The sequence below is a fragment of the Pseudophryne corroboree genome, chromosome 4 (assembly GCF_028390025.1).
Source record: "Pseudophryne corroboree isolate aPseCor3 chromosome 4, aPseCor3.hap2, whole genome shotgun sequence".
NCBI classification, from domain to species: domain Eukaryota; kingdom Metazoa; phylum Chordata; class Amphibia; order Anura; family Myobatrachidae; genus Pseudophryne; species Pseudophryne corroboree.
The window spans coordinates 886294650-886317090 of NC_086447.1; the positions used below are offsets into that span (position 1 = coordinate 886294650).

Consider the following 22441-nt stretch of genomic DNA (forward strand, 5'->3'; position numbering starts at 1 on the left):
GTCCAAAGACTTTAGAACTGCATCTCCGCGAACATGGCTTCAGAGAATGTGACTTGCATGACAGCCTGTGGGACGTGTAGTTCTACAGTGGTAGTGAGCGCTAATCATCTGTGAATAGTGGAATATTAGAACATCTCTTACGTAGCACAAAGAGTGTTACACACAGCCATCATTTACACTTATCACACTGGTGGATACAGAAGGACCCATACACCTGACTGGTAAACACATCGGTCTTTACTGATCCAGATTACAGTACTATAACCTAGTGGTATCCAGTTTGTAGAGTTTATTGCTGTAGGAGTGAGGCGATCCCCCAAAGCATGGGACGTAATTCCTTTCCGCAGTCTCTCATAGCATCAGTCCCATTGTAATGAATGCTGCCCTGCTCAGTGGGGATACACTCAATGTGGCTGAAATCCAGAACTTCTAAACACCACTGTGTTTGGCGACGTCAGTAACTCTTTGACATGAGATACACAATAAACATGAGCGGTAAAGCAGAGTTCCTAAAAAAATACCATCCGATGCGTCTGCGTGCATGTGAATCTCCCTTGCACGCATCAGTCCAAGTATTTACGGAAAATACTGCACCTATAGAATGAGACGAGGTGGGTAAGACTGTTTTTTTTTTCTACATTTAATCTTAAATCTGATAAATCTGTGTATCTTTAAACTATACCTTTAATAGCTTGTGCTTGGCGCGGTTTCATAGAGTTTGGGTTCAGATGTTTTGTTATAGTTCAATACCATGAAAAAAAAAAAGTAAATGTGTATTTAAAAATAAAGCAAGTGTCACCACCGGCATTGTACCCCTCCAAAAAAAAAAAAAAAAAGAGACCAGACAAGGTACCAGTGGAGCAACAACAGGAGCAGAAAGAGGATCTAGGCCAATGACTTTCTCTCATCTGCAGTGCAAGTCAGACTTCTTTAATAAAGGTAGATAGGGGGATAAAACCCCCTAGAATCCCCTCGCTCAAGCTTCAAATCACTTTAAGAGCTGATCGGCTATCTGAGTCCGAGAGGGGAGTAATGGGGAGAGGTGTGTCCGATGCAGTACTACCTCTCCTCTCTGGCCCCGGAAGACGAGGGCTGGTGCATCCGAATAAAGTGGAGGACGTCGTCCTTGGAGAGCTTGTCTGGGCTAGGGTCCCGTTTTTGAGACTCGTGTATCTGGACGCCTTCGTTCCACTCCCAAAAGAGCCGTTCAGAGTAGCAGATGCTGCAAGAAAGGGACATGGGGTGAGGTGAAGACATACAGAGCCCAGGACGTACATTACCGGTAGAGTGCAGGAGAATCCGGGCATGGTAATAGTGCAGGGTTGGCCAAAAGAATGAAGAATTCAAGAGACAGATGCTTAAAAATCTAGAAGCCAGCAGGAGCTATTAAGGATTCAGGGAAGATGGAAATACTGAGATTTGTTCTCCCTTCACGTAGTGCAAAAATCCGTAACAGATTTTCTAAACGATGATTGCAGTTTATGGTTTGCAGTAGTTGCCAATAGGTAGACTTCCCTGTACGGCTCAAACAATGTATTCATGTATGGTGAATGGCCATGTTGTGTCCTCCTGCACCCAGATTACTAACTATAGCCTCCAGTCCGGTATCCGGATGATAGATAGACAGTGTCTAGTTAGACAGTCAGTAGATAGACACCATATGTTAGACAGACATTAGGTCAACAGGGTCAAAAGATAGACAGGGTCAAAAGGTTGACATGAAAAAGGTAGACAGTACAAAAGGTCAACAGTGTCAAAAGGTCGATGTAAAAAAAAAAGACATGTTTTTTTTTTTTTTAAACTGAACATGTTTTTGGACTATTTCATACCTTCTCTATCCATGTCGGCATAGAATTGGTTATAAACTTTGTGGCAAGCCACCGAGCCCGAAGCGTGGCGAGCGAAGCAATGGTATGCCTTTCTACAGCTGGGGGACCCAGATGATATAACTATCCACACAAACCACGAAAATGCAAAAACGTGCCTACCTTTTTTGTGTTGAGCATTTTCATGTCGCCCTTTTGTCCCTGTCGACCTAATGTCTGTCTAACATACACAATTCAAATGTTTGAAAAGTCGGTTGGGTGTCTGTTTTTTGCTGTCTATTAGATAGGATAAAAGAGACTCCCAACTGACTTTTCACACATTTGAATCTCCCCCATGGTGTCTATCTATTGACTGTTTAACTAGACACCGTCTGTCTATCAACCCACACCCTCCAGTCCCCTTAATGTTTTCACCCAACTCAGTCTTTCCCCCCTTAATAAAATTATGAAATTCCCATTGTTACCCAGTTACACACCCCTGTCCTAAAATTGCCGGCCTGCCAGGGTGAGCAGGACTATGTTATCCAGCAGGGGCACACTGGCTGTGGGAATGTTATGAAAGGTAGTCATGAGAGTTGGTCTGATCTGATCTTCAACTGGACTAAGGGGGTCATTCCGAGTTGATCGCTTGCTACGGATTTTCGCAGCGATTATGGCAGAACGGGGCTAATCTGCGCATGCACCGCAATGCGCAGGCACATCGTACAAGTACAAACAGCTTTGTGTTTTTGCACAGGTTCTAGCGACCCTTCCAGTCGCACTGGCGGACGCAAGGAGATTGACAGGAAGTGGGAGTTTCTGGGTGTCAACTGACCGTTTTCTGGGAGTGTTTGGAAAAACGCAGGCGTGGCCGGGCATTTGCTGGGCGGGTGTCTGACGTCAATCCCGGGACCTTCGTCGCAGCAATCATCGCACAGGATAAGTAACTACAGGGCTGGTCTTGTTCTGCACAAAATGTGTTTGCTGCCGCTCGGCTGCACAGGCGTTCGCACTCCTGCAAAGCGAAGATACACTCCCCCGTGGGCGGCAACTATGCGTTTGCACGGCTGCTAAAAGTAGCTAGCGAGCGATCAACTCGGAATGAGGGCCTAAGACATTCATTAACAGGTTCTACTTATGGATGAAAAGTATATTATAGTGTTTTCTAATCACATAGCACTAAACAATATGAAGAAATCTCTGAGGAAACAAACACTTTGGGGGGTGTTCAAACTGAAATCTAAACTGCAGTGTAGAAATTAAGCAACCAGTATTTACCCTGCACAGAAACAAAATAACCCACCCAAATCTAACTCTCTGCACATGTTACATCTTCCCCACCTGCAGTGCAGCATGGTTTTGCCCAATTGCTTACATTTTTTAGCTTGCTAACAAACCTGAATAACCACCATATATACATAGACAGGAGAGCACTGCAGCGCTGCCATTTCCCTAATACCAGACACACACACAGGCAGGAGAGCACCGCAGCACTGCCACTTCCCTAATACCGGACACACACATACAGGCAGGAGAGCACAGCAGCACTGCCACTTCCCTAATGCTGGACACACACACAGGCAGGAGAGCACCGCAGCACTGCCACTTCCCTAATACCGGAGACACACACACAGGCAGGAGAGCACAGCAGCACTGCCACTTCCCTAATGCTGGACACACACACAGGCAGGAGAGCACCGCAGCACTGCCACTTCCCTAATACCGGACACACACACACAGGCAGGAGAGCACAGCAGCACTGCCACTTCCCTAATACCGGACACACACACACACACAGGCAGGAGAGCACCGCAGCACTGCCACTTCCCTAATGCTGGACACACACACAGGCAGGAGAGCACCGCAGCACTGCCACTTCCCTAATGCTGGACACACACACAGGCAAGAGAGCACCGCAGCGCTGCCACTTCCCTAATGCTGGACACACACACAGGCAGGAGAGCACCGCAGCACTGCCACTTCGCTAATACCGGACACACAGGCAGCAGAGCACCGCAGCACTGCCACTTCCCTAATACCGGATATACACACACACACAGGCAGGAGAGCACCGCAGCACTGCCACTTCCCTAATACCGGATATACACACACACACACACAGGCAGGAGAGCACTGCAGCACTACCACTTCCCTAATACCGGATATACACACACACACACACACACACACAGGCAGGAGAGCACCGCAGCGCTGCCACTTCCTTAATACCGGATACACACACACACAGGCAGGAGAGCACCGCAGCACTGCCACTTCCCTAATACCAGTCACACACACAGACAGGAGAGCACCGCAGCACTGCCACTTCCCTAATACCGGTCACACACAGGCAGGAGAGCACCGCAGCACTGCCACTTCCCTAATACCAGTCACACACACAGGCAGGAGAGCACCGCAGCACTGCCACTTCCCTAATACCAGTCACACACAGGCAGAGCACCGCAGCACTGCCACTTCCCTAATACTGGACACACACAGGCAGGAGAGCACCGCAGCACTGCCACTTCCCTAATGCTGGACACGAGCACCGCAGCGCTGCCACTTTGCTAATACCGGAAACACAGGCAGCAGAGCACCGCATTGCTGCCACTTCCCTAATACCGGATACACACACACACAGGCAGGAGAGCACCGCAGCACTGCCACTTCCCTAATACTGGACACACATACAGACAGGAGAGCACCGCAGCACTGCCACTTCCCTAATGCTGGACACGAGCACCGCAGCGCTGCCACTTTGCTAATACCGGAAATACAGGCAGCAGAGCACCGCATTGCTGCCACTTCCCTAATACCGGATACACACACACACACAGGCAGGAGAGCACCGCAGCACTGCCACTTCCCTAATACTGGACACACACACAGGCAGGAGAGCATAGCAGCACTGCCACTTCCCTAATACCAGTCACACACACACACACACACAGGCAGGAGAGCACAGCAGCACTGCCACTTCCCTAATACCAGACACACACACACATAGGCAGGAGAGCACCGCAGCACTGCCACTTCCCTAATACCAGTCACACACACACACACACACAGGCAGGAGAGCACCGCAGCACTGCCACTTCCCTAATACCAGACACACACACACATAGGCAGGAGAGCACAGCAGCGTTGCCACTTCCCTAATACTGGACACACATACACAGGCAGGAGAGCACCGCTGCACTTTCACTTCCCTAATGCCAGTTATACACACACAGGCAGGAAAGCACCCCAGCACTGCCACTTCCCTAATACCGGACACACACACACACACATATATAGGCAGGAGAGCACAGCAGCGCTGCCACTTCCCTAATGCTGGACACACACACAGCAGGAGAGCACCCCAGCACTGCCACTTCCCTAATACCAGACACACACACACACACACACAGGCAGGAGAGCACCCCAGCACTGTCACTTCCCTAATACCGGACACGCACACACACAGGCGGGAGAGCACCACAGCACTGCCACTTCCCTAATACCAGACACACACGCAGGCAGGAGAGCTCCGCAGCACTGTCACTTCCCTAATACTGGGGACACACACGCAGGCAGGAGAGCACCGCAGCACTGCCACTTCCTGAATACCGGACACACACACACAGACGGGAGAGCACCGCAGCACTGCCACTTCCCTAATACCAGTCACACACAGGCAGGAGAGCACTGCAGCACTGCCACTTCCCTAATACTGGACACACATACAGACAGGAGAGCACCGCAGCACTGCCACTTCCCTAATGCTGGACACACACACAGGCAGGAGAGCACCGCAGCACTGCCACTTCCCTAATACTGGACACACACACAGGCAGGAGAGCACAGCAGCGCTGCCACTTCCCTAATACCAGTCACACACACACACACACAGGCAGGAGAGCACCGCAGCGCTGCCACTTCCCTAATACCAGTCACACACACAGGCAGGAGAGCACCGCAGCACTGCCACTTCCCTAATACCAGACACACACACACACACACACACACACACACACACACAGAGGCAGGAGAGCACAGCAGCGTTGCCACTTCCCTAATACTGGACACACACACACAGGCAGGAGAGCACCGCTGCACTTTCACTTCCCTAATGCCAGTTATACACACACAGGCAGGAAAGCACCCCAGCACTGCCACTTCCCTAATACCGGACACACACACAGGCGGGAGAGCACCACAGCACTGCCACTTCCCTAATACCAGACACACACGCAGGCAGGAGAGCTCCGCAGCACTGTCACTTCCCTAATACTGGACACACACACGCAGGCAGGAGAGCACCGCAGCACTGCCACTTCCCGAATACCGGACACACACAGGCAGGATAGCACTGCAGCACTGCCACTTCCCTAATACCAGTCAAACACAGGCAGGAGAGCACTGCAGCACTGCCACTTCCCTAATGCTGGACACACACAGGCAGGAGAGCACCGCAGCACTGCCACTTCCCTAATACTGGACACACATACAGACAGGAGAGCACCGCAGCACTGCCACTTCCCTAATGCTGGACACACACACAGGCAGGAGAGCACCGCAGCGCTGCCACTTCCCTAATGCTGGACACGAGCACCGCAGCTCTGTCACTTCCCTAATACCGGACACACACACACAGGCAGGAGAGCACCGCAGCACTGCCACTTCCCTAATGCCAGTTATACACACACAGGCAGGAAAGCACCCCAGCACTGCCACTTCCCTAATACCAGTCATACACACACAGGCAGGAAAGCACCGCAGCACTGCCACTTCCCTAATACCAGACACACACACACATAGGCAGGAGAGCACAGCAGCACTGCCACTTCCCTAATACCAGACACACACACACACACACACACAGGTAGGAGAGCACCCCAGCACTGCCACTTCCCCAATACCGGACACATACACACACAGGCGGGAGAGCACCCCAGCACTGACACTTCCCTAATACCAGACACACACACACACACACACAGGCGGGAGAGCACCGCAGCACTGCCACTTCCCTAATACCAGACACACACACGCAGGCAGGAGAGCTCCGCAGCACTGCCACTTCCCTAATACCGGACACACACACGCAGGCAGGAGAGCATCGCAGCACTGCTACTTCCCGAATACCGGACACACACACACAGGCGGGAGAGCACCGCAGCACTGCCACTTCCCTAATACCGGACACACACACACAGGCGGGAGAGCACCGCAGCACTGCCAATTCCCTAATACCGGACACACACACACAGGCGGGAGAGCACCGCAGCACTGCCCCTTCACTAATACTGGACTCACACAGGCTGGAGAGCACCGCAGCACTGCCACTTCCCTAATACCGGACACACATACACAGGCGGGAGAGCACCGCAGCAATGCCACTTCCCTAATACCGGGGGGACACACGCAGGCAGTAGAGCACCGCAGCACTGCCACTTACCTAATACCGGACACACACACACAGGCGGGAGAGCATGGCAGCACTGCCACTTCCCTAATACCGGACACACACACACAGGCGGGAGAGCACCGCAGCACTGCCACTTCCCTAATACCGGATACACACACACGCAGGCAGGAGAGCACCCTAACACTGCCACTTCCCTAATACCAGACACACACACACACATAGGCAGGAGAGCACCGCAGCGCTGCCACTTCCCTAATACCAGTCACACACACACAGGCAGGAGAGCACCGCAGCACTGCCACTTTCCTAATACCAGAGACACACACACAGGCAGGAGAGCACCGCAGCACTGCCACTTCCCTAATACTGGACACACATACAGACAGGAGAGCACCGCAGCACTGCCACTTCCCTAATACTGGACACACACACAGGCAGGAGAGCACCGCAGCACTGCCACTTCCGTAATACTGGACACACACACAGGCAGGAGAGCACCGCAGCACTGCTACTTCGCTAATACCGGACACACAGGCAGCAGAGCACCGCATTGCTGCCACTTCCCTAATACCGGATACACACACGCAGGCAGGAGAACACTGCAGCACTGCCATTTCCCTAATACTAGTCACACACACAGGCAGGAGAGCACCGCAGCACTGCCACTTCCCTAATACCGATACACACACACAGGCGGGAGAGCACCGCAGCACTGCCACTTCCCTAATACCGATAAACACACACAGGCGGGAGAGCACCGCAGCACTGCCACTTCCCTAATACCGGATACACACACACACATGCAGGAGAGCACCCCACTGCCACTTCCCTAATATCGGACACACACACACACATACAGGCAGGAGAGCACCGCAGCACTGCCACTTCCCTAATACCGATACACACACACAGGCGGGAGAGCACCGCAGCACTGCCACTTCCCTAATACCGGACACACACACACACACATAGGCAGGAGAGCACCGCAGCACTGCCACTTCCCTAATACCAGTCACACACACAGGCAGAGCACCGCAGCACTGCCACTTCCCTAATACCAGGGACACACACACACAGGCAGGAGAGCACAGCAGCACTGCCATTTCCCTAATACCAGTCACACACACACAGGCGGGAGAGCACCGCAGCACTGCCACTTCCCTAATACTGGACACACACACACAGGCAGGAGAGCACAGCAGCGCTGTCACTTCCCTAATACTGGACACACACACACACAGGCAGGAGAGCACAGCAGCACTGCCACTTCCCTAATACCAGTCACACACACACACACACGCAGGCAGGAGAGCACCGCAGCACTGCCACTTCCCTAATACCAGACACACACACACATAGGCAGGAGAGCACTGCAGCGTTGCCACTTCCCTAATACTGGACACACACACACACACAGGCAGGAGAGCACCGCAGCACTTTCACTTCCCTAATGCCAGTTATACACACACAGGCAGGAAAGCACCCCAGCACTGCCACTTCCCTAATACCAGACACACACACACACATATATAGGCAGGAGAGCACCGCAGCGCTGCCACTTCCCTAATGCTGGACACACACACAGGCAGGAGAGCACCCCAGCACTGCCACTTCCCTAATACCAGACACACACACACACACACAGGCGGGAGAGCACCACAGCACTGCCACTTCCCTAATACCAGACACACAGACACGCAGGCAGGAGAGCACCGCAGCACTGCCATTTCCCTAATGCCAGTCACACACACACAGACGGGAGAGCACCGCAGCACTGCCACTTCCCTAATAACGGACACACACACAGGCGGGAGAGCACCGCAGCACTGCCCCTTCACTAATACCGGACACACACACACAGGCAGGAGAGCACCACAGCACTGCCACTTCCCTAATACCAGACACAAACACAGGCACATAGGCAGGAGAGCACCGTAGCGCTGCCACTTCCCTAATACCAGTCACACACACACAGGCAGGAGAGCACTGCAGCACTGCCACTTCCCTAATACCAGAGACACACACACAGGCAGGAGAGCACCGAGGCACTGCCATTTCCCTAATACCAGTCACACACACACAGGCGGGAGAGCACCGCAGCACTGCCACTTCCCTAATACTGGACACACACACACAGGCAGGAGAGCACCGCAGCACTGCCACTTCCCTAATACTGGACACACACACAGGCAGGAGAGCACCGCAGCACTGCCACTTCCCTAATACTGGACACACACACAGGCAGGAGAGCACCGCAGCACTGCCACTTCCCTAATGCTGGACACGAGCACCGCAGCGCTGCCACTTCGCTAATACCGGACACACAGGCAGCAGAGCACCGCATTGCTGCCACTTCCCTAATACCGGATACACACACGCAGGCAGGAGAACACTGCAGCACTGCCATTTCCCTAATGCTAGTCACACACACAGGCAGGAGAGCACCACAGCACTGCCACTTCCCTAATACCAGTCACACACAGGCAGGAGAGCACCGCAGCGCTGCCAATTCCCTAATACCGGATACACACACACAGGCGGGAGAGCACCACAGCACTGCCACTTCCCTAATACCAGTCACACACAGGCAGGAGAGCACCGCAGCACTGCCACTTCCCTAATACCGATACACACACACAGGCGGGAGAGCACCGCAGCACTGCCACTTCCCTAATACCGGATACACACACACGCAGGCAGGAGAGCACCGCAGCACTGCCACTTCCCTAATACCGGATACACACACACGCAGGCAGGAGAGCACCCCACTGCCACTTCCCTAATACCGGACACACACACATAGGCAGGAGAGCACCGCAGCACTGCCACTTCCCTAATACCAGTCACACACACAGGCAGAGCACCGCAGCACTGCCACTTCCCTAATACCAGGGACACACACACACAGGCAGGAGAGCACCGCAGCACTGCCATTTCCCTAATGCCAGTCACACACACACAGACGGGAGAGCACCGCAGCACTGCCACTTCCCTAATACTGGACACACACACACAGGCAGGAGAGCACAGCAGCGCTGTCACTTCCCTAATACTGGACACATACACACACACAGGCAGGAGAGCACAGCAGCACTGCCACTTCCCTAATACCAGTCCCACACACACACACACACAGGCAGGAAAGCACCGCAGCACTGCCACTTCGCTAATACCAGACACACACGCACATAGGCAGGAGAGCACCGCAGCGTTGCCACTTCCCTAATACTGGACACACACACACAGGCAGGAGAGCTCCGCAGCACTTTCACTTCCCTAATGCCAGTTATACACACACAGGCAGGAAAGCACCCCAGCACTGCCACTTCCCTAATACCGGACATACACACACACACACACACACACACACACACACACACACACACATACACACACACATATAGGCAGGAGAGCACCGCAGCGCTGCCACTTCCCTAATGCTGGACACACACACAGGCAGGAGAGCACCCCAGCACTGCCACTTCCCTAATACCAGACACACACACACACACAGGCGGGAGAGCACCACAGCACTGCCACTTCCCTAATACCAGACACACAGACACGCAGGCAGGAGAGCACCGCAGCACTGCCACTTCCCGAATACCGGACACACACACACACAGACGGGAGAGCACCGCAGCACTGCCACTTCCCTAATAACGGACACACACACACAGGCGGGAGAGCACCGCAGCACTGCCACTTCCCTAATACCGGACACACACACACAGGCGGGAGAGCACCGCAGCACTGCCCCTTCACTAATACCGGACACACACACACAGGCAGGAGAGCACCACAGCACTGCCACTTCCCTAATACCAGACACACACACACAGACGGGAGAGCAGCGCAGCACTGCCACTTCCCTAATACCGGACACACAAGCAGGCAGGAGAGCGCTGCAGCACTGCCACTTACCTAATACCGGACATACACACGCAGGCAGGAGAGCACCGCAGCACTGCCACTTCCCTAATACCAGACACACACACAGGCGGGAGAGCACCGCAACACTGCCACTTCCCTAATACCAGACACACACACACAGGCAGGAGAGCACCGCAGCGTTGCCACTTCCCTAATACTGGACACACACACACAGGCAGGAGAGCTCCGCAGCACTTTCACTTCCCTAATGCCAGTTATACACACACAGACAGGAAAGCACCATAGCACTGCCACTTCCCTAATACCAGACACACAGACACGCAGGCAGGAGAGCACCGCAGCACTGCCACTTCCCGAATACCGGACACACACACACACAGACGGGAGAGCACCGCAGCACTGCCACTTGCCTAATAACGGACACACACACACAGGCGGGAGAGCACCGCAGCACTGCCACTTCCCTAATACCGGACACACACACACAGGCGGGAGAGCACCGCAGCACTGCCCCTTCACTAATACCGGACACACACACACAGGCAGGAGAGCACCACAGCACTGCCACTTCCCTAATACCAGACACACACACACAGGCGGGAGAGCACCGCAGCACTGCCCCTTCACTAATACCGGACACACACACACAGGCAGGAGAGCACCACAGCACTGCCACTTCCCTAATACCAGACACACACACACACACAGACGGGAGAGCAGCGCAGCACTGCCACTTCCCTAATACTGGACACACACACACAGGCAGGAGAGCACCGCAGCACTGCCACTTCCCTAATACTGGACACACACACAGGCAGGAGAGCACCGCAGCACTGCCACTTCCCTAATACTGGACACACACACAGGCAGGAGAGCACCGCAGCACTGCCACTTCCCTAATGCTGGACACGAGCACCGCAGCGCTGCCACTTCGCTAATACCGGACACACAGGCAGCAGAGCACCGCATTGCTGCCACTTCCCTAATACCGGATACACACACGCAGGCAGGAGAACACTGCAGCACTGCCATTTCCCTAATGCTAGTCACACACAGGCAGGAGAGCACCGCAGCGCTGCCAATTCCCTAATACCGGATACACACACACAGGCGGGAGAGCACCACAGCACTGCCACTTCCCTAATACCAGTCACACACAGGCAGGAGAGCACCGCAGCACTGCCACTTCCCTAATACCGGATACACACACACGCAGGCAGGAGAGCACCGCAGCACTGCCACTTCCCTAATACCGGATACACACACACGCAGGCAGGAGAGCACCCCACTGCCACTTCCCTAATACCGGACACACACACACACACACACACATAGGCAGGAGAGCACCGCAGCACTGCCACTTCCCTAATACCAGTCACACACACAGGCAGAGCACCGCAGCACTGCCACTTCCCTAATACCAGGGACACACACACACAGGCAGGAGAGCACCGCAGCACTGCCATTTCCCTAATGCCAGTCACACACACACAGGCGGGAGAGCACCGCAGCACTGCCACTTCCCTAATACTGGACACACACACACAGGCAGGAGAGCACAGCAGCGCTGTCACTTCCCTAATATTGGACACATACACACACACAGGCAGGAGAGCACAGCAGCACTGCCACTTCCCTAATACCAGTCCCACACACACACACACACACACAGGCAGGAAAGCACCGCAGCACTGCCACTTCCCTAATACCAGACACACACGCACATAGGCAGGAGAGCACCGCAGCGTTGCCACTTCCCTAATACTGGACACACACACACAGGCAGGAGAGCTCCGCAGCACTTTCACTTCCCTAATGCCAGTTATACACACACAGGCAGGAAAGCACCCCAGCACTGCCACTTCCCTAATACCGGACATACACACACACACACACACACACACACATATAGGCAGGAGAGCACCGCAGCGCTGCCACTTCCCTAATGCTGGACACACACACAGGCAGGAGAGCACCCCAGCACTGCCACTTCCCTAATACCAGACACACACACACACAGGCGGGAGAGCACCACAGCACTGCCACTTCCCTAATACCAGACACACAGACACGCAGGCAGGAGAGCACCGCAGCACTGCCACTTCCCGAATACCGGACACACACACACACAGACGGGAGAGCACCGCAGCACTGCCACTTCCCTAATAACGGACACACACACACAGGCGGGAGAGCACCGCAGCACTGCCACTTCCCTAATACCGGACACACACACACAGGCGGGAGAGCACCGCAGCACTGCCCCTTCACTAATACCGGACACACACACACAGGCAGGAGAGCACCACAGCACTGCCACTTCCCTAATACCAGACACACACACACACACAGACGGGAGAGCAGCGCAGCACTGCCACTTCCCTAATACCGGACACACAAGCAGGCAGGAGAGCGCTGCAGCACTGCCACTTACCTAATACCGGACATACACACGCAGGCAGGAGAGCACCGCAGCACTGCCACTTCCCTAATACCAGACACACACACAGGCGGGAGAGCACCGCAGCACTGCCACTTCCCTAATACCAGACACACACACACAGGCAGGAGAGCACCGCAGCGTTGCCACTTCCCTAATACTGGACACACACACACACACACAGGCAGGAGAGCACCGCAGCACTTTCACTTCCCTAATGCCAGTTATACACACACAGGCAGGAAAGCACCCCAGCACTGCCACTTCCCTAATACCAGACACACACACACACAGGCGGGAGAGCACCGCAGCACTGCCACTTCCCGAATACCGGACACACACACACAGACGGGAGAGCACCGCAGCACTGCCACTTCCCTAATAACGGACACACACAGGCGGGAGAGCACCGCCACTTCCCTAATACCGGACACACACACAGGCACATAGGCAGGAGAGCACCGCAGCGCTGCCACTTCCCTAATACCAGTCACACACACACAGGCAGGAGAGCACCGAGGCACTGCCATTTCCCTAATACCAGTCACACACACACAGGCGGGAGAGCACCGCAGCACTGCCACTTCCCTAATACTGGACACACAAACAGGCAGGAGAGCACCGCAGCACTGCCACTTCCCTAATACTGGACACACATACAGACAGGAGAGCACCGCAGCACTGCCACTTCCCTAATGCTGGACACGAGCACCGCAGCGCTGCCACTTCGCTAATACCGGACACACAGGCAGCAGAGCACCGCATTGCTGCCACTTCCCTAATACCGGATACACGCACGCAGGCAGGAGAACACTGCAGCACTGCCATTTCCCTAATACTAGTCACACACACAGGCAGGAGAGCACCGCAGCACTGCCACTTCCCTAATACCAGTCACACACAGGCAGGAGAGCACCGCAGCGCTGCCAATTCCCTAATACCGGATACACACACACAGGCAGGAGAGCACCGCAGCACTGCCACTTCCCTAATACCGATACACACACACAGGCAGGAGAGCACCGCAGCACTGCCACTTCCCTAATACCGATACACACACACACAGGCAGGAGAGCACCCCACTGCCACTTCCCTAATACCGGACACACACACACACACACAGACATAGGCAGGAGAGCACCGCAGCACTGCCACTTCCCTAATACCAGTCACACACACAGGCAGAGCACCGCAGCACTGCCACTTCCCTAATACCAGGGACACACACACACAGGCAGGAGAGCACCGCAGCACTGCCATTTCCCTAATACCAGTCACACACACACAGGCGGGAGAGCACCGCAGCACTGCCACTTCCCTAATACTGGACACACACACACACACACACAGGCAGGAGAGCACAGCAGCGCTGTCACTTCCCTAATACTGGACACACACACACACACACAGGCAGGAGAGCACAGCAGCACTGCCACTTCCCTAATACCAGTCCCACACACACACACACACACAGGCCGGAGAGCACCGCAGCACTGCCACTTCCCTAATACCAGACACACACACACACAAACACATAGGCAGGAGAGCACCGCAGCGTTGCCACTTCCCTAATACTGGACACACACACAGGCAGGAGAGCACCGCAGCACTTTCACTTCCCTAATGCCAGTTATACACACACAGGCAGGAAAGCACCGCAGCACTGCCACTTCCCTAATACCAGACACACACACACGCATGCAGGAGAGCACCCCACTGCCACTTCCCTAATACCGGACACACACACACACACACAGGCAGGAGAGCACCGCAGCGCTGCCACTTCCCTAATACCGATACACACACACAGGCAGGAGAGCACCGCAGCACTGCCACTTCCCTAATACCGATACACACACACAGGCGGGAGAGCACCGCAGCACTGCCACTTCCCTAATACCGGACACACACACACATAGGCAGGACAGCACTGCAGCACTGCCACTTCCCTAATACCAGTCACACACACAGGCAGAGCACCGCAGCACTGCCACTTCCCTAATACCGATACACACACACAGGCGGGAGAGCACAGCAGCACTGCCATTTCCCTAATACCAGTCACACAAACACAGGCGGGAGAGCACCGCAGCACTGCCACTTCCCTAATACTGGACACACACACACAGGCAGGAGAGCACAGCAGCGCTGTCACTTCCCTAATACTGGATACACACACACACAGGCAGGAGAGCACAGCAGCACTGCCACTTCCCTAATACCAGTCCCACACACACACACGCAGGCAGGAGAGCACCGCAGCGCTGCCACTTCCCTAATACCAGTCACATACACACACACACACACAGGCAGGAGAGCACCGCAGCACTGCCACTTCCCTAATACCAGACACACACACACATAGGCAGGAGAGCACCGCAGCGTTGCCACTTCCCTAATACTGGACACACACACACACAGGCAGGAGAGCACCGCAGCACTTTCACTTCCCTAATGCCAGTTATACACACACAGGCAGGAAAGCACCCCAGCACTGCCACTTCCCTAATACCAGACACACACACACATATATAGGCAGGAGAGCACCGCAGCGCTGCCACTTCCCTAATGCTGGACACACACACAGGCAGGAGAGCACCCCAGCACTGCCACTTCCCTAATACCAGACACACACACACACACACACACACACACAGGCGGGAGAGCACCACAGCACTGCCACTTCCCTAATACCAGACACACAGACACGCAGGCAGGAGAGCACCGCAGCACTGCCACTTCCCGAATACCGGACACACACACACAGACGGGAGAGCACCCCAGCACTGCCACTTCCCTAATAACGGACACACACACACAGGCAGGAGAGCACCGCGCACTGCCACTTCCCAAATACCGGACACACACACAGGCGGGAGAGCACCGCAGCACTGCCCCTTCACTAATACCGGACACACACACACAGGCAGGAGAGCACCACAGCACTGCCACTTCCCTAATACCAGACACAAACACAGGCACATAGGCAGGAGAGCACCGTAGCGCTGCCACTTCCCTAATACCAGTCACACATACACACAGGCAGGAGAGCACCGCAGCACTGCCACTTCCCTAATACCAGAGACACACACACACAGGCAGGAGAGCACCGAGGCACTGCCATTTCCCTAATACCAGTCACACACACACAGGCGGGAGAGCACCGCAGCACTGCCACTTCCCTAATACTGGACACACACACACAGGCAGGAGAGCACCGCAGCACTGCCACTTCCCTAATACTGGACACGCACACAGGCAGGAGAGCACCGCAGCACTGCCACTTCCCTAATACTGGACACACACACAGGCAGGAGAGCACCGCAGCACTGCCACTTCCCTAATGCTGGACACGAGCACCGCAGCGCTGCCACTTCGCTAATACCGGACACACAGGCAGCAGAGCACCGCATTGCTGCCACTTCCCTAATACCGGATACACACACGCAGGCAGGAGAACACTGCAGCACTGCCATTTCCCTAATACTAGTCACACACACAGGCAGGAGAGCACCGCAGCACTGCCACTTCCCTAATACCAGTCACACACAGGCAGGAGAGCACCGCAGCGCTGCCAATTCCCTAATACCGGATACACACACACAGGCAGGAGAGCACCGCAGCACTGCCACTTCCCTAATACCGATACACACACACAGGCGGGAGAGCACCGCAGCACTGCCACTTCCCTAATACCGGATACACACACACGCAGGCAGGAGAGCACCCCACTGCCACTTCCCTAATACCGGACACACACACACACACACATAGGCAGGAGAGCACCGCAGCACTGCCACTTCCCTAATACCAGTCCCACACACACACACACACACACACAGGCAGGAGAGCACCGCAGCGCTGCCACTTCCCTAATACCAGTCACATACACACACACACACAGGCAGGAGAGCACCGCAGCACTGCCACTTCCCTAATACCAGACACACACACACACATAGGCAGGAGAGCACCGCAGCGTTGCCACTTCCCTAATACTGAACACACACACAGGCAGGAGAGCACCGCAGCACTTTCACTTCCCTAATGCCAGTTATACACACACAGGCAGGAAAGCACCGCAGCACTGCCACTTCCCTAATACCAGACACACACACACGCATGCAGGAGAGCACCCCACTGCCACTTCCCTAATACCGGACACACACACACACACAGGCAGGAGAGCACCGCAGCGCTGCCACTTCCCTAATACCGATACACACACACAGGCAGGAGAGCACCGCAGCACTGCCACTTCCCTAATACCAGTCACACACACAGGCAGAGCACCGCAGCACTGCCACTTCCCTAATACCAGGGACACACACACACAGGCAGGAGAGCACAGCAGCACTGCCATTTCCCTAATACCAGTCACACACACACAGGCGGGAGAGCACCGCAGCACTGCCACTTCCCTAATACTGGACACACACACACACAGGCAGGAGAGCACAGCAGCGCTGTCATTTCCCTAATACTGGATACACACACACACAGGCAGGAGAGCACAGCAGCACTGCCACTTCCCTAATACCAGTCCCACACACACACACGCAGGCAGGAGAGCACCGCAGCGCTGCCACTTCCCTAATACCAGTCACATACACACACACACACAGGCAGGAGAGCACCGTAGCACTGCCACTTCCCTAATACCAGACACACACACACATAGGCAGGAGAGCACCGCAGCGTTGCCACTTCCCTAATACTGGACACACACACACACAGGCAGGAGAGCACCGCAGCACTTTCACTTCCCTAATGCCAGTTATACACACACAGGCAGGAAAGCACCCCAGCACTGCCACTTCCCTAATACCAGACACACACACACACACACACACACACACACACACACACACACATATATAGGCAGGAGAGCACCGAAGCGCTGCCACTTCCCTAATGCTGGACACACACACAGGCAGGAGAGCACCCCAGCACTGCCACTTCCCTAATACCAAACACACACACAGGCGGGAGAGCACCACAGCACTGCCACTTCCCTAATACCAGACACACAGACACGCAGGCAGGAGAGCACCGCAGCACTGCCACTTCCCGAATACCGGACACACACACACACAGACGGGAGAGCACCCCAGCACTGCCACTTCCCTAATAACTGACACACACACACAGGCAGGAGAGCACCGCGCACTGCCACTTCCCTAATACCGGACACACACACAGGCGGGAGAGCACCGCAGCACTGCCCCTTCACTAATACCGGACACACACACACAGGCAGGAGAGCACCACAGCACTGCCACTTCCCTAATACCAGACACAAACACAGGCACATAGGCAGGAGAGCACCGTTGCGCTGCCACTTCCCTAATACCAGTCACACACACACAGGCAGGAGAGCACCGCAGCACTGCCACTTCCCTAATACCAGAGACACACACACACAGGCAGGAGAGCACCGAGGCACTGCCATTTCCCTAATACCAGTCACACACACACACACACAGGCGGGAGAGCACCGCAGCACTGCCACTTCCCTAATACTGGACACACACACACAGGCAGGAGAGCACCGCAGCACTGCCACTTCCCTAATACTGGACACACACACAGGCAGGAGAGCACCGCAGCACTGCCACTTCCCTAATACTGGACACACACACAGGCAGGAGAGCACCGCAGCACTGCCACTTCCCTAATGCTGGACACGAGCACCGCAGCGCTGCCACTTCGCTAATACCGGACACACAGGCAGCAGAGCACCGCATTGCTGCCACTTCCCTAATACCGGATACACACACGCAGGCAGGAGAACACTGCAGCACTGCCATTTCCCTAATACTAGTCACACACACAGGCAGGAGAGCACCGCAGCACTGCCACTTTCCTAATACCAGTCACACACAGGCAGGAGAGCACCGCAGCGCTGCCAATTCCCTAATACCGGATACACACACACAGGCAGGAGAGCACCGCAGCACTGCCACTTCCCTAATACCGATACACACACACAGGCGGGAGAGCACCGCAGCACTGCCACTTCCCTAATACCGGATACACACACACGCAGGCAGGAGAGCACCCCAGCACTGCCACTTCCCTAATACCGGACACACACACACACACACACACACACACACACACACACATAGGCAGGAGAGCACCGCAGCACTGCCACTTCCCTAATACCAGTCACACACACAGGCAGAGCACCGCAGCACTGCCACTTCCCTAATACCAGGGACACACACACACAGGCAGGAGAGCACCGCAGCACTGCCATTTCCCTAATACCAGTCACACACACACAGGCGGGAGAGCACCGTAGCACTGCCACTTCCCTAATACTGGACACACACACAGGCAGGAGAGCACAGCAGCACTGCCACTTCCCTAATACCAGTCCCACACACACACACACACACACACACACACACACACACACACACAGGCAGGAGAGCACCGCAGCACTGCCACTTCCCTAATACCAGACACACACACACATAGGCAGGAGAGCACCGCAGCGTTGCCACTTCCCTAATACTGGACACACACACACAGGCAGGAGAGCACCGCAGCACTTTCACTTCCCTAATGCCAGTTATACACACACAGGCAGGAAAGCACCCCAGCACTGCCACTTCCCTAATACCGGACACACACACACACACACACACACACACACACATATATAGGCAGGAGAGCACCGCAGCGCTGCCACTTCCCTAATGCTGGACACACACACAGGCAGGAGAGCACCCCAGCACTGCCACTTCCCTAATACCAGACACACACACACACAGGCGGGAGAGCACCACAGCACTGCCACTTCCCTAATACCAGACACACAGACACGCAGGCAGGAGAGCACCGCAGCACTGCCACTTCCCGAATACCGGACACACACACACAGACGGGAGAGCACCGCAGCACTGCCACTTCCCTAATAACGGACACACACACACAGGCGGGAGAGCACCGCAGCACTGCCACTTCCCTAATACCGGACACACACACACAGGCGGGAGAGCACCGCAGCACTGCCGCTTCACTAATACCGGACACACACACACAGGCAGGAGAGCACCACAGCACTGCCACTTCCCTAATACCAGACACACACACACAGACGGGAGAGCAGCGAAGCACTGCCACTTACCTAATACCGGACACACACGCAGGCAGGAGAGCGCTGCAGCACTGCCACTTCCCTAATACCAGACACACACACAGGCGGGAGAGCACCGCAGCACTGCCACTTCCCTAATACCAGACACACACACACAGGCAGGAGAGCACCGCAGCGTTGCCACTTCCCTAATACTGGACACACACACACACAGGCAGGAGAGCACCGCAGCACTTTCACTTCCCTAATGCCAGTTATACACACACAGGCAGAAAAGCACCCCAGCACTGCCACTTCCCTAATACCAGACACACACACACACAGGCGGGAGAGCACCGCAGCACTGCCACTTCCCGAATACCGGACACACACACACAGACGGGAGAGCACCGCAGCACTGCCACTTCCCTAATAACGGACACACACACACACAGGCGGGAGAGCACCGCAGCACTGCCACTTCCCTAATACCGGACACACACACAGGCACATAGGCAGGAGAGCACCGCAGCGCTGCCACTTCCCTAATACCAGTCACACACACACAGGCAGGAGAGCACCGCAGCACTGCCACTTCCCTAATACCAGAGACACACACACACACACAGGCAGGAGAGCACCGAGGCACTGCCATTTCCCTAATACCAGTCACACACACACAGGCGGGAGAGCACCGCAGCACTGCCACTTCCCTAATACTGGACACACAAACAGGCAGGAGAGTACCGCAGCACTGCCACTTCCCTAATACTGGACACACACACAGGCAGGAGAGCACCGCAGCACTGCCACTTCCCTAATACTTGACACACATACAGACAGGAGAGCACCGCAGCACTGCCACTTCCCTAATGCTGGACACGAGCACCGCAGCGCTGCCACTTCGCTAATACCGGACACACAGGCAGCAGAGCACCGCATTGCTGCCACTTCCCTAATACCGGATACACGCACGCAGGCGAACACTGCAGCACTGCCATTTCCCTAATATTAGTCACACACACAGGCAGGAGAGCACCGCAGCACTGCCACTTCCCTAATACCAGTCACACACAGGCAGGAGAGCACCGCAGCGCTGCCAATTCCCTAATACCGGATACACACACACAGGCAGGAGAGCACCGCAGCACTGCCACTTCCCTAATACCGATACACACACACAGGCAGGAGAGCACCGCAGCACTGCCACTTCCCTAATACCGGATACACACACACGCAGGCAGGAGAGCACCCCACTGCCACTTCCCTAATACCGGACACACACACACACACAGACATAGGCAGGAGAGCACCGCAGCACTGCCACTTCCCTAATACCAGTCACACACACAGGAAGAGCACCGCAGCACTGCCACTTCCCTAATACCAGGGACACGCACACACACAGGCAGGAGAGCACCGCAGCACTGCCACTTCCCTAATACCAGAGACACACACACACACACAGGCAGGAGAGCACCGAGGCACTGCCATTTCCCTAATACCAGTCACACACACACAGGCGGGAGAGCACCGCAGCACTGCCACTTCCCTAATACTGGACACACAAACAGGCAGGAGAGTACCGCAGCACTGCCACTTCCCTAATACTGGACACACACACAGGCAGGAGAGCACCGCAGCACTGCCACTTCCCTAATACTTGACACACATACAGACAGGAGAGCACCGCAGCACTGCCACTTCCCTAATGCTGGACACGAGCACCGCAGCGCTGCCACTTCGCTAATACCGGACACACAGGCAGCAGAGCACCGCATTGCTGCCACTTCCCTAATACCGGA

The 22441-nt window shown here is 55.2% G+C and overlaps 1 protein-coding gene across 3 annotated transcripts in view; it reads right to left on the reverse strand.

Moving 5' to 3' along the window:
• Nucleotides 1–219: 219 nt before the first annotated feature.
• The window catches only part of CMTR1 (cap methyltransferase 1), a 130708-nt gene continuing 108486 nt past the window's right edge, over nt 220–22441 (reverse strand). For 2 of the 3 annotated variants that reach the window (XM_063918867.1, XM_063918868.1), the window contains one exon: nt 220–1222. In XM_063918867.1, coding sequence (XP_063774937.1) covers nt 1060–1222 — 163 coding nt within the window. In that variant the 3' untranslated portion in view covers nt 220–1059. The remainder of the gene's footprint in view (nt 1223–22441) is intronic. The other variant, XR_010176245.1, reaches the window with a different exon arrangement.